At 41.7% G+C, this 14781-nt stretch overlaps 1 protein-coding gene across 1 annotated transcript; it reads right to left on the bottom strand.

Moving 5' to 3' along the window:
* Positions 1–8641: 8641 nt before the first annotated feature.
* On the bottom strand, positions 8642–10274 carry LOC122690634 (mRNA export factor). Its single transcript, XM_043897514.1, has one exon. It carries the CDS (start codon positions 10107–10109, stop codon positions 9003–9005), a length of 1107 nt encoding a protein of 368 aa, XP_043753449.1. The 5' UTR covers positions 10110–10274; the 3' UTR covers positions 8642–9002.
* Positions 10275–14781: the final 4507 nt, after the last annotated feature.

Below are 14781 nucleotides of genomic sequence, written 5' to 3'. Positions count from 1 at the left end.
CACTACATGATCCGTGGATGGGTGAATCCACGGCTGTGGAATCACAGATACAGAGGTATCTGTAAAGTTATAGATGGATTTTCGACTATATGGAGGGTAAGGGCCCCAACTCCTATGTTGTTCAAGGGTCAACTGTAATTACCATTGGAAGTTGTCGCAATTTATGACATCATGGTCAAAAATTTAAACACTGTCTCTGCCTTACTTAACCTTTACTTAACTTTACTTACTTAACACAGTTACTTAACCTTTCTGAGTCTCACTTTACTTGTCTGAAAAATGAAGGTGCTGAAAAAGGTGTCTGTCGGGATTAAAACTAAAAATACATGTAAACTCTTAGCTCTGTCCTCGCATGTGGTGAGAACTCTGTAGTAACTTTTGATGCAGTTGCATCTGTAGGCCAGAGGCATTACACACGTCATGTCTAACATTCTATGCTCCTCAGGCCGCTTTCCATGTTTCACTAGCCTCAAAAAGCACCTGATTATCCTTAGGGTGCCCTGGACTCCCACAGTGCCTGCCCACCACAGCGTTACCTGCCTCCAGCCTCATTTCTCTTCTCCCCCTCCAAACTCAACCGCCCAATATCCTATCAGTTCAGTCTCTCAGTCCTGTCCGACTCTTTGCGTCCCCAAGGAGAGGAGCACGCCAGGCCTCCCTGTCCATCACCAACTTCCGGAGACTACTCAAACTCACGTCCATTGAGTCAGTGATGCCATCCAACCATCTCATCCTCTGTCGTCCGCTTCTCCCTCTGCCTTCAATCTTTCCCGGCATCAGGGTCTTTTCCAATTAGTCAGTTCTTCGCATCAGGTGGCCAAAGGATTGGAGTTTCAACTTCAGCATCAGTCCTTCCAATGAATATTCAGGGTTGATTTCTTTAGGCTGGACTGGTAATTTATTACCTCTTGTTGTCCACCAGGTGGCAGCAGAGAATGTGAGGCGCCCATAAGCTCTAAGCAAAACTTGATTCTGAATTCTGAGGGGGTTTCCTGAAGAGCCAAACAAGACTCTTTTTTTTTTTTTTTTTGCTTTTTTAAATTTTTTTATTTTTTTTTTCCAGTGGGTTTTGTCATACATTGATATGAATCAGCCATGGATTTACATGTATTCCCAATCCCGATCCCCCCTCCCACCTCCCTCTCCACCCGATTCCTCTGGGTCTTCCCAGTGCACCAGGCCCGAGCACTTGTCTCATGCATCCCACCTGGGCTGGTGATCTGTTTCACCATAGATAGTATACATGCTGTTCTTCTGAAATATCCCACCCTCACATTCTCCCACAAAGTTCAAAAGTCTGTTCTGTATTTCTGTGTCTCTTTTTCTGTTTTGCATATAGGGTTATCGTTACCATCTTTCTAAATTCCATATATATGTGTTAGTATGCTGTAATGTTCTTTATCTTTCTGGCTTACTTCACTCTGTATAATGGGCTCCAGCTTCATCCATCTCATTAGAACTGGTTCAAATGAATTATTTTTAATGGCTGAGTAATATTCCATGGTGTATATGTACCACAGCTTCCTTATCCATTCATCTGCTGATGGGCATCTAGGTTGCTTCCATGTCCTGGCTATTATAAACAGTGCTGTGATGAACATTGGGGTGCACGTGTCTCTTTCAGATCTGGTTTCCTCAGTGTGTATGCCCAGAAGTGGGATTGCTGGGTCATATGGCAGTTCTATTTCCAGTTTTTTAAGGAATCTCCACACTGTTTTCCATAGCGGCTGTACTAGTTTGCATTCCCACCAACAGTGTAAGAGGGTTCCCTTTTCTCCACACCCTCTCCAGCATTTATTGCTTGTAGACTTTTGGATAGCAGCCATCCTGACTGGCGTGTAATGGTACCTCATTGTGGTTTTGATTTGCATTTCTCTAATAATGAGTGATGTTGAGCATCTTTTCATGTGTTTGTTAGCCATGTGTTTGTTAGCCATCTGTATGTCTTCTTTGGAGAAATGTCTGTTTAGTTCTTTGGCCCATTTTTTGATTGGGTCATTTATTTTTCTGGAATTGAGCTGCAGGAGTTGCTTGTATATTTTTGAGATTAATCCTTTGTCTGTTGCTTCATTTGCTATTATTTTCTCCCAATCTGAGGGCTGTCTTTTCACCTTGCTTATAGTTTCCTTTGTAGTGCAAAAGCTTTTAAGTTTCATTAGGTCCCATTTGTTTAGTTTTGCTTTTATTTCCAATATTCTGGAAGGTGGGTCATAGAGGATCTTGCTGTGATTTATGTCGGAGAGTGTTTTGCCTATGTTCTCCTCTAGGAGTTTTATAGTTTCTGGTCTTACATTTAGATCTTTAATCCATTTTGAGTTTATTTTTGTGTATGGTGTTAGAAAGTGTTCTAGTTTCATTCTTTTACAAGTGGTTGACCAGTTTTCCCAGCACCACTTGTTAAAGAGGTTGTCTTTTTTCCATTGTATATCCTTGCCTCCTTTGTCAAAGATAAGGTGTCCATAGGTTCGTGGATTTATCTCTGGGCTTTCTATTCTGTTCCATTGATCTATATTTCTGTCTTTGTGCCAGTACCATACTGTCTTGATGACTGTGGCTTTGTAGTAGAGTCTGAAGTCAGGCAGGTTGATTCCTCCAGTTCCATTCTTCTTTCTCAAGATTATTTTGGCTATTCGAGGTTTTTTGTATTTCCATACAAATTGTGAAATTCTTTGGTCTAGTTCTGTGAAAAATACCGTTGGTAGCTTGATAGGGATTGCATTGAATCTATAGACTGCTTTGGATAGAATAGCCATTTTGACAATATTGATTCTTCCAATCCATGAACACGGTATGTTTCTCCATCTGTTTGTGTCCTCTTTGATTTCTTTCATCAGTGTTTTATAGTTTTCTATGTATAGGTCCTTTGTTTCTTTAGGTAGATATACTCCTAAGTATTTTATTCTTTTTGTTGCAATGGTGAATGGTATTGTTTCCTTAATTTCTCTTTCTGTTTTTTCATTGTTAGTATATAGGAATGCAAGGGATTTCTGTGTGTTAATTTTATATCCTGCAACTTTACTATATTCATTGATTAGCTCTAGTAATTTTCTGGTAGAGCCTTTAGGGTTTTCTATATAGAGGATCATGTCATCTGCAAACAGTGAGAGTTTTACTTCTTCTTTTCCTATCTGGATTCCTTTTACTTCTTTTTCTGCTCTGATTGCTGTGGCCAGAACTTCCAACACTATGTTGAATAGTAGTGGTGAGAGTGGGCACCCTTGCAAACAAGACTTTCTTATGGGAGGAGAGATTTTGTTTTTTGTTTGTTTAAAGCCCTCCCCAAAGCACACTGCGTGGACCATCTTAGCCCATAAGTCAGGTTACAGCCACGTGCATACTTTTCATTCATGTATTTCTACCTCCCCTCACCCTTTCTGTCAAACATTTGGGCCAGGAGGACTTTCTTTTAAGACAAAGTGTGCCCCGGACACATTTCCAAAGGTTCTTTAAATCTTCTTAATCCCTTTGGCTGGGAGACAGCCTCTCCGCCGGATTTCTAACCTCTCCCCATTTCCCCAGTCACTAGCTGGTACTTCCTGGAAGATGTCCCATTGAAGGCATCTATGAGGTTGGGAGGGCAGAGGAAGGATTAGTTAGTGATAGCTGGCAAGATTTACAAGGTGCCTTGACTCTGGAATCCTCAAAATTCTAGACTTTGGGCATTTTATTTTATACAAGTACATTATTGGAATAAAATATTATTCAAAGATAAGGCAGATAAATAGTGAGGTTCAAGGTGGAGGGAGAGAATTTAAGAAAAGAGCTCTGAGGAAAACAGGTGGGTAGAGCCCACATAATATACATCAGTTTCCACAATTGTTAAATGGGGGAAATAACAGTTGCTATCACATAAGGCTATCATAAAGAATGAGAGTTATTTCTTGTAAAACACTTGTGAAAGTACCTGGCAGGTAGAAAGTGCTATCTTTAATATATAAAATTGTAGTACTACAATTATCTTATTATTACCAGTCCTTCATCACACTGAAGCTTTCCAAATAGGGTGCCTTAGGAGGCTAACCCTTTTCTGGTTCTCAGTCACTTCAGTGACTCCCAATTTCTACTATCCTGAATTCTTTCTGACACATCACAGGATCTGTGACATCATCCTCTAAGATGACCATGTTAATTAACCCCTACTTTTACCTAAAATCAGTGAGCAGCAAGGGGGCTGGTGATGAATGAGTACAGAGGTGTTTCAAAGAGCCAACCTACAGCCTATTTGTGGGACCAGCACACTGGTTGATATCAATCGGAGTAAGCCGTTTTTAGCACCAACGAGAGAGCTAGGGCTTTCTCCCTCGTTCCATTTCTCCCTTCTTTCCTCATGGTAACTGTAGCCATTGCACTCTGTAGCTGCTTCCCAAGTTGGCCTGAGTGATTATTTCCTCACCCAACCACATTATGTCATCATGCACCTTTTTGTGTGTGTGTGATTCGATGGTTGTTTATTTCTAGGAGGATGTGAAACATAAAATGTTTGAGATCATATAGTGCAAACCATTATTTTATAGACCAAACTTCAACCCAGAAATAGGAGTGGACTTGTTTAAAGTCACAATGCTAGCATGTTTATTTCTTCCCAAAATTTAGGTTTCTTGAGGGTAGGGACCATGGTTTCTACTTAGTATTTCTCTCTACATAGCATCTAATATGGTAGAAAGCTAATGATATTGTAAATATCAAATCATCTTAAAGTAAGAAGACTTGGGTTTTGAGAAAACATCACTTACTAACTGCATGATCTAAGTTGAGTTGACACACTCCTTGGACTTTGCTCCTACCTCTGTGAAGTGGTGTTATTAATAATTATCTCTGACTGTTCTTCACAGTCGCTCAGTCGTGTCTGACCCTTTGTGACTCCATGGACTGTAACCCACCAGGCTACTCTGTCCATGGAATTCTCCAGGTAAGAATACTGGAGTGGGTAGCCTTTCCCTTCTCCAGGGGATCTTCCTGACCCAGGGATCGAACCCAGGTCTCCTGCATTGCAGGTGGATTCTTTACCATCTGAGCCACCAGGGAAGCCCTTGGACTGCAAGAAGATCAAACCAATCAATCCTAAAGGAAATCAACCGTGAATATTCATTGGAAGGACTGATGCTGAAGCTAAAGCTCCAATACTTTGGCCACCTGATGTGAAGAGCTGACTCATTGGAAAGGACTTGATGCTGGGAAAGATTGAGGGCAGGAGAAGGGGACAATAGAGGATGAGGTGGTTAGATATCATCACCAACTCAATGGACATGAATTTGAACATACTCTGGGAAACAGTGAATGACAGGGAAGACTGGTGTGCTGCCATCCATGGGGTCACAAAGAGTCAGACATGACTTAGCGACTGAACAAGAACTTCTTTACAGAGTGTGGTCAGGACAAAGTTGAGAGATTGGGCATCGAAGTTATTTATAATTTATGAAGTGTCAGCCAAACTGAGACACTTAATAGGTCTGAGCTAGGCATAAAGAAAATACCAAATACAAGCGCTTTAAATGAAAGCTTCTGTCATAGGGCCACCAGCAGAGTTCAGTAGATAAGGTGGCCAGTCTTAGGTAATTGAATCTCCCTCTCCTATCTTGGGAAAGTGATACAAGAGCAGCTCCCACCCCTAGATTTCCTGAGAACAGGACCTATTGTCCCAAACCTACCTTGATTTCTACTCACATTGTCTGCAACCCTTTCCACCTTTCCAGCTTTCCAGGTTCTTTCAATCCTTCTCAGGGAGTGAGGTTATAGGCTAGGACCAAAATTCCTGGTCATAGTAGCCCCCCAGCAATTGGCCCCTCCCCACTTGTTCACTGTTTACTAGCATGCACTGAAGGGCAACCGCTGCTGCTGCTGCTAAGTCACTTCAGTCGTGTCTGACTCTGCGTGACCCCATAGACGGCAGCCCACCACGCTCCCCCGTCCCTGGGATTCTCCAGGCAAGAACACTGGAGTGGGTTGCCATTTCCTTCTCCAATGCATGCTAAGGCGCTTCCGTTGTGTCTGACTCTGTGCGACCCCATGGACAGCAGCCCACCAGGCTCCTCTGTCCACGGGACTCTCTAGGCAAGAGTACTGTAATGGGTTGCCATTTCCTTCTCCGTGCTGAAGGACAATAGCTCTGCACAATTCTGGGCTGAGAGGCAGTGAGAACCAGGATGGTTCTTGTGGTCTAGGTGACTAGCGCCCTCTGGTGCACAACTCCAGGAATACAACGGGATGGTACCTGCCGCATGTCCTCTGTATTCCCATCTCCAAGTCCAACAAAGGCTAGTCCTCTCCTCTTCACCCTCTCAAACCTCCCCATCCACTGAGCACCTGCTTGACTTCTAGCTGCTCCATGAAGATTTTTCTGATTTCTCTAGCTCAAGTTGACATCTTCCTTCTATGAACACCTGACATGTGAAAAGTGCTATGCTAATTTATATACAGCAAACCTTGGAGATATTGCAGGTTAAGGTCCAGACCACCACAATAAAGCAAGTATTGCAATAAAGGAAAGCACGTCATTTTTTTGTTTGTTTTTTGTTTCTTATTACATATAAAAGTTACATTTACACGATAACTTCTGAGTGTGCAATATGCATAGTATTTGTCTGAAAAATCTGCATACCTTAATTTTAAAATATTTTATTGTTAAAAATTCCAAAGTAATTACAATAGTAACATGAAAGAACACAGATCACCATAACAAATGTTACAATAGTGAAAATGTTTGAAATATTGCAAGAATTACCAAAATGTGACACAGAGATATGAAATGAGCTGTTGGAAAACTGGTACCAACAGACTCGCTCAGTGCAGTATCTGTGAAGCACAATAAAGTGAAATGCAATAAATCTAGGTGTGCCTGCAATTGTAGTACTACACTTATCTTTGCGTTGCAGTTCTTGGTCACTGTGAAGCCCTCCACATAAGGTGCTAAACCTTTCTCAGCTCTCACTTCAGTCTCGAGATTCCTATTTACTACCCACCCTTAAAGTCGGCATCTCACAGTGTAACATGTTTACACGTCCCCTAGCTTCTTCATGTGCTTTAGTCTTCTTTCTGTCCTATTTATTTATTTATAGCTGTGCTGGGTCTTTGATGTACTTGGGTTTTCTCTAGTTGTCGTGACTGGGGGCTACGCCCTAGTTGCAGTGCACAGGTTTCATGTTGTGGAGCATGGGCCCCAGAGTGTGCAGGCTTCAGTAGTTGCAGCACATGGGCTCAGTAGTTGTGGCAAACAAGTTTAGTTGCCCCGAGGCATGTGGGACCTTCCTGGACCAGGGATCAAACCCATGTCCTTTGCGTTGGAAGGCAGATTCCTGACCACTGGACCTCCAGGCAAGTCCCAAGTTTTCTTAATTGTAAGTATTATAGGGTAGAGACTATGTCTTAGATCCCTCCTAGTGTAGTGATTAATATAAATAGCTTTACAGAAATAATAAGAGCTACTGTTTGTTGAGAACTTATGGTGGGTCAGACACATCAAATGAGACATGCTTTAAATCCATATATGCCATTCAATCCTCATAGCAACCTTGTGAGTCAGGTACTATTATTCATTTTTCACAGACAAGAAAACAGGTTAAGAGAGGCAAGTTGATTTGCTTACACCTAAAACCACTTGCTAACCATCTGGCTCCAGAGTTCACACTAAACCATTATTTTATTGCTTCTCAAAATGTGGTTTGCATAAACAACCTGCATTAGAATCACTTCAGGTGCATATAACAAACCGTTGTACCCCATGCCAGCTAAGCTGAATCAGAATCTCTGAAGATAGGCTCCAGAGATACTTGAGATTTTACCCAGGTAATTGATATTAGACTAAAGTTTGAGAGCCAATATACTAAACACATGTGTGTTAACTGACACAGAATCATGCATATAAATACATACCCATGCAGGCATGTAATAAAAACATACCCATCAACATATAATATTTTGTATCAGGGTGGTCCTTAGGGATCAGTGAGGGAAAGTATCCATAGAGTCTGCTTTTCCAGCCAAATAATCATATTAACAAATCTGCATAGTGAATTTCACATTCCTGCCTCTATAGGAAAAACGGGTATAAAAATATCTTGGCCTTGCTGGATCTTGGCGGTGGAGGGTGGGTGGGTGGGTGCCCAGACTCACAGCCCACCCTACCCGCTCCTCCCACACAATGTTTATGTCTATGAGTCTGTTTATTAGGTTATGCCATAAGCCAATTTCAAAAGAAAGTGAAGGTGCAAAAGAGACACAAGGTATATCAAAATCTTTGCTACGGTAATTCTTCATTATGAACTTGAATAAGTTGCTTAATTTTTCTTGCTTCATTTTTTTCATCTGTAAGATCGAGATGATAACAGTAGCCATTTCATAAAACTGTTATGAAGGTTAAATGACCCAGTATGTTTAAAGAGCTTGGAGTCTGTCTTACAACAAGAGCTTGACAAGTTGCACTTGATGTTAGTATAGTAGTAGTATTGTCAGGTTTTGAGCTTAGCATCCAGACCCTGTTTCCAGCTGGATTACAAATGGGTCTTTAGGTGGAGGACCCTGGAGAGTTTGTCAGTGTGATGTGGAAGAATGCTTTTGGATATAAAACTGGGATGGAAGAAAAAATAAAGATATTATTTTGCTTAGCACTTCCTCTCCTGTCATGGTAATTTTTTTTTTTTCAATCTTCAAAATGTTTATTACAAAATACAGTACAGGCTTGCCAAATGTTTCCCAATGTTCTCTAATACATACACTGCGGGACGAAGCATTGCAAATACCTGGCAGGCGCCCATGTGAATCTAAGGACGTCTATAATGATTTGAATCTCCTTAGAGGTACAGACGAAACCTGTAACCGGCAGTGGAATGGAGACGGACAGTCACTGTGGCCGCCTGGCTCCTGACTGCTGAAGAATGACATCATTTTCTCCAGAGGTTGAAATCCACATCCAGGGCTGACAACCTACTGAAAGCTGGGACCCAAATTCGTACAAAGACGAGGCAGAATGGAGAGAAAACTCCGGACAACCCACAGGTCTCCAGCCACTACTTCTTATTCCTGGGTTTTAGCTCTTCGGCTGCGTTACGCAGGAAAATGTAATTTTTCTTTTGGGGATTATAGAATTCATGTCCCTTTGACCAGTCGTAGCTGGAGGCATACGCAAATATGTTTCCATTGTGATTGAAGCAGCAGGCTGATATTGGCTGATCTAACTGTTCCGAAGTCTTTAGTTTTGTTCTGGCATCTTTGTCCCAAAAGCTGAATCTACCATCAGATCCCACAGTAGCAAGGGTGCCATGGACAGGATGGAACGCAATTCCATTAACCGCATAGATGTCCTGAGGAGCTGAAGTGTTGGTCCCGTTAGATCGATGACATTTAAAGGTGAAGTTATCCTTGGCAGGATTTGGGGGGTTGATGTAGTGGATAGCAACTCTCCCCTCAATGCTTCCCAGGGCAAAACCTGTTGGCTTGTTCTGTTTGTCTTTAAAAATAGCCACACATCGATGCTGATGCTTCAGTGGAGACTCTATCCTCCTAAATTCAGAAGGCTGATTCTCTAACTGATACACAATCAGGCCCCTCTCTGCAGTTGCCACCACAGCCATAGGATATATCACATCAGCACAGTAACACCTTTCAGGGAGCTGTAACACCATCATAGGATTTGATGATCGTGTATCCCAAAACTTTAAGGTCTTATCCCAGCTGCCGGTCATCACACAGCTGTAGTTTGGTGCTTTGATCCAATGTATTGTTTTGACAGGAGCATCGTGCTGTGCAATCTGTATCGCCTGGTTACTATTGAGGTCCCACATTTTGGCAGTTTTATCACATGAGGCTGTAAATACTTTGCTCCCATCATCGCTCCAGCAAACATCTAGCACAGGCCCCGTGTGCATCTGCTGGGCTTTTGGAATAGTCTGTCCGCTATCTTGAACTTCCCAGCATCGAACATCATTAGCCCACGATCCTGCAATAAGAAAGTTCCCCGGCAAGGTTGGGGGGCTAAATGATAGACAACCAATGCTATCATCAGGAGAGGATGTTACTTCAATATCCTTCATAGGGTTGTGATTATCTGTGGTTGTGCTGCCAAACATGCTGGTCCCACCAGATCCAAAACCCGAGGTTGTTCCAAACAGACTCATTTTGGCCCTGAGAGTCGCGCAGCGGAGGGAAGTCGGCGATGGGAAGCGGGAGGAGCTCGAGAGCCTGCGACCCCGCCACCCCGCTCGGGCGCGGAGGAGACAGAGGCGAGGTGACGGAACACTAACCCCGAGGGACTGAGATCCCCTCACGCCTGCCGAGGAAATTGCCCTCCATGGTAATTTATTATTATTTATTTAATGATATGCAGCTTTACTACAAAAAAAAAATTCAGTGTCCTGACAGTTGAATTTCTCAGTTTCAAGTCAAGTCTCATATATACAAGCCAAGGTGGTATGTAGAGTAGTCAGAAAAGGAATAAGGGACCCTCATTTGGGTAAGGTCTACATCATTGTCAACTTTATGTACTTATAAATTATGAGAGTGGTACACACTATATTAGGTCTAGCTATGGACACTGTTCCCAGTTATTGCATTCAGTTTTTCTGGTCTAGGCAATTACTTTGTAAAAATGTCTCACATTTTCTACTAAATTTGTTTCTAGGATAAATTTCATTTTATCTCTATTATAGATCCCAATTAACTAAAGATGCATGTTGTAAACTCTAGGAAACCATTCAATTTTTAAAAAGAGGTTCAAATTAAAAGCCAGTAGTCAAGGTAAAATAGAATAAAAAACTCAATTTTTAAAAACTGTAAAAATTGAAAAGTCAAAGAAGAAATGGGATAAATAGAAAGCAGCAAGCATTAATGGTACATTTCAAGCAAACTATATCAGTAAATACAGTAAGTACAAGTTGTCTAAATATACCACTTAAGAGACACAGATTTTTCACATGGAATAAAAAAGCCAGACACAATTATGTCCTCTACAAGAAACCTACTTTTAAATAAAAAGACCCACATAGACCCATATAGAGTAAAAGTAAAGGGGAAAATCAGTGTTTTCATCCCCTGGCCTTGGCAGATGTTGCCAGATATTGGATAAAGTGAGGAAGGTAACATCAGAACAAGACATCAAAGAGGAAAGAATATGCATGTCCAAAATTCTTCATATAAAACCTTTAGAGTTTGATGTTTTCTGAAATTCAGAATTTGGGGTATTTTGGACAGGTAATATGTGAATATATGGTATATTATATAATACTCCTGGTAGGTGTTATAAACACATTAGTATTTCATAGTGAAATGGATAGTCACATAAACAGGTTATACATAAAGACTATGTTGTTGTTCACTCACTAAGTCATGTCCAATACTTTATGACCCCATGGACTACAGTACGCCAGCCTTCCCTGTCCTTCACAATCTCCCCTGGTGGCTCAGATGGTAAAGAATCTGCCTACTATGCAGGAGGCCTGGGATTGATCCCTGGTTCAGGAAGATCCCCTGGAGAAGGGACTGGTTATGCACGCTAGTATTCTTGCCTGGAGAATCCCATGGACAGAGGAGCCTGGCAGGCTACAGTCCATAGTGTTGCTAAGAGTCAGACACAACTGAGCAACTAACATAAAGACTATACAAAGCCTTGTATCAATTTGGGTCAAGTTTTGCTGCCTAATGAGTTTTGGTGCCAAACTTATGAAAACTTTTGGTTTTTAGAGATTACTGAATTTTGGAATTATAGCTAATGGATCTTGGTCCATGGTCATGTCAGTCGAGGAGAACAAGAAAAACAGTAAGACCCACGAAAGAGGCCATGCTGAAGCTCCTCAGTTGTGGGTTAGAGGCCCATTCTTCCCTTTTTTCCAGCCAGAGAGCACTCGTCCTCTAGCCTGAAGCCCCGACAGTGCACAATACTTTGAGTGTGTGGTTGTGGATCACTTAAGGCAAAGTTATGCCCACTATCCATGCAGAGAATATGACCTTAGGATAGAAGCGCTGCATACACCATGGCCAAGTGCTGACCGGGGGTGGCATCAGCAAGGACTAGAACAGAGCGACTCCTTTAACGGATTAAATTCATGCACAAGATTTTACCTGGAGAAGGGGTACTAAACTATTGCCAAAGAACATCTGTCGACTGTAGCATTGAAAAGTACATTGGATTGTTTCATTGAAATTTGCTGAGAGTAGAACTTAAATGTTCTCACTACAATTAAGAAAGAAAAAGAGAGAGGGGGTGAGGGAGGAAGGAAAGGAAGGAGGGAAAAAGGATGGGTAAATATGTGAGGTGACTGATGTGTTAACTCACATATTTAACCACCATGTTGAACACCTTAAATATCTTATAATTTTATCTGTCAGTCATACCTCAATAAAGCTGGAAAAAAGGTGGTTTAATTTTATTCTATTTGGAGTTTGTAGATATATATATATTCATGTATTTCATCAAATTAGGGAGGTTTTGGCCATTATTGCCCCTAATATTCTTTCTACCCCTTCCTCTCTTTTCTCTTCTAGGACTCCTATTGTGATATGTTGATCTTGATGGTGTCCCATAGTTCCAGTAGGAGCTTGCTCAGCCATTCTGAAGGCAGAAATATAATCAATTCCTCTTAACCTCAGCATATAAACTTCCTAGGGGAATATGTGGATGCCTGATATAATGGAGATAAGCCAAGTCGTGAGCAGACTGTGGAAATGATAGAAAGTTGGCTGAGTTTCATAGGAAACCAGTTGGCAGGGCTGGTCCTTAGGTATAGCCTACTTCAGTGACCATCTACCTTTTCTCCACTCCTATACTCATCATATGCATAATACACCATCATTAATTCTCATTTTACACTTAGTAATTCTCATGAAGGGAGTGCCCTACAGCACATCTATGCCCACTGGATCTTATGTTGTGCCTCCTTCTGTATACTCTGAATCACAGGTTCAAATCACTGGAATGAATGGCATAGTGGAAGCCTACTATATTCCTATCCCTAAATTCTTCCCAACATCAGCCTGCAGCAAAGTCCACAATGTCTATCAGATGTCATTTCTGGAGGCTGAGGTATTCTGAGGCAGCATGATAAACCAGGAAAAACTTCAGCTGACGGTTGGACATGTTTAGGTTCTAATATCACCTCTCCCAGTTATTAGCTATGTGACTTTGAGAAAAATCACTTACCCTCTCTGAACACATGTCCTCAACTGTTAAAAGGGATAATAATAATACGAACCACTCTACAGAGTTGTTGTGAGAATTAAATGAAATGAAGTTTACGAACTCAAGGGTTGAAGGTGAGATATAAATCTTACAACTTACAAACTTACAGACCAAGTGGTGGCATGCAAAGAGCACAACATAGAGTAAGATAAAACTGCATTCGAAACAGGGCTCTGCATTTACCAGTTGTATGACCTTGTTAGTCTCTTAATTAGCTTAACTGGTTTCCTCATCAGTATAATGGTGACAAGAACACTGATCATAAATAATAGTCATGAAGATTCAATGGGAGAATGTAAGTGAACACAAACATGTGTGCATGCATTCCATACATACTTTTTGAGCATATGGGAGTATGGGATGATTTCCCCACACAGTACAGTATGGGGAAAGGTGGGGGAATACTTTAGAACAAGTGCTCAGGAAAGCCTATTACTGACACTAAGAAGGTGATGGAAGAACTTGGCAAATGGGAGTTTCCATTCTTTGCAAATTTTTAAAACTTGCACTACTTCCATCCAGACATCTTGTAAAAGGTTCTCTCCTTTGAGAAGTACATATCTACTTCCCTGGAGTACACCTCCCTCTTGACCAGTTCTTTCCTTTCTCCTTGGACTCCCATGCTTGCCCTGACCCTCCAAAGCATAAAACCCTGAGACAGCAAGGACACTGCTGGTCCTGATTCAGCAATCAGCCTCTTTCCATTGTTCCTTTCCTGCATCATGCCTGCTAGTTTGTTGTGGGAAACCTCTTCTTTTTTTAAACCTTTTCATGACAACTTTATTCAGATATAATTAACAAACCACTATCACTGACCACAAGCTAAGGAGCAGGTCTCTTAAGTCTGATCAGAGACCAAGCTGCTAACACTGAACACAGTTCTTCTGTTTAACCCTGGGCTCCAACCAAATATCTAGCCTAAGATGTAGCCTGAGTACCTAACTCTGGACTTAACCCTAATTTCAGACTGAGCCCTTAACCCTGGTCCTCGGATGGGAACCTCAATTCTATCCATCAACTGAGCCTCTTTCTGGCCATACTCCAATACCTTAACTCTGATTAAACTGAGTCTCTAGATCTAGTCAAATATTCACTGCCTATGTCTGGTCCAAGGCTAAGTAGTTATGGCCAGTTCCAGACTGAGACTCTAACCTTGATCTCCTATTGAACCCTAACTATGGCCACTGATAAACCCTTAATTTGTGATACAGAGATCCAACATATGATCAGACCTAGCCTCTACACCTGTCCCAGGCTGAGTCTCAAGCTCAAGCTACAGACTGTGACCTAACTGTGAAATATACTTAATATCCTCCACGGACCACAAAATGAATGCTCAGCATACACACTGACTGAGCTCTCACCCTGACCACAAACAGAGGCTCTAACTCTGTCACAGCATGAGATCTGATCTTGGAAACCTACCCAGCTACAATTTCCACCGACTTAGCACTAACCAGAAAATGACCCCAACATTGGCAACAGAATGACTGCTAAACTTGGCTTCATACAGAAACAAAAACATGTACAGAGACTGAACTCTAAACTTGGCCAAAGACTGTGCCTTAATCCTGGCCAAGAAGTGAAACCAAATCTTCTCCTAAACTGGAGGATAT

The sequence above is a fragment of the Cervus elaphus genome, chromosome X, assembly GCF_910594005.1.
Source record: "Cervus elaphus chromosome X, mCerEla1.1, whole genome shotgun sequence".
NCBI classification, from domain to species: Eukaryota; Metazoa; Chordata; class Mammalia; order Artiodactyla; family Cervidae; genus Cervus; species Cervus elaphus.
The sequence above is the reverse complement of the archived record's forward strand: the minus strand, read 5'-3'. Positions and strand labels throughout refer to the sequence as shown.

Bases quoted from the DNA above. Each gene is read 5' to 3' on its own strand.
- LOC122690634 (XM_043897514.1), bottom strand. From the start codon at position 10,109: ATGAGTCTGTTTGGAACAACCTCGGGTTTTGGATCTGGTGGGACCAGC.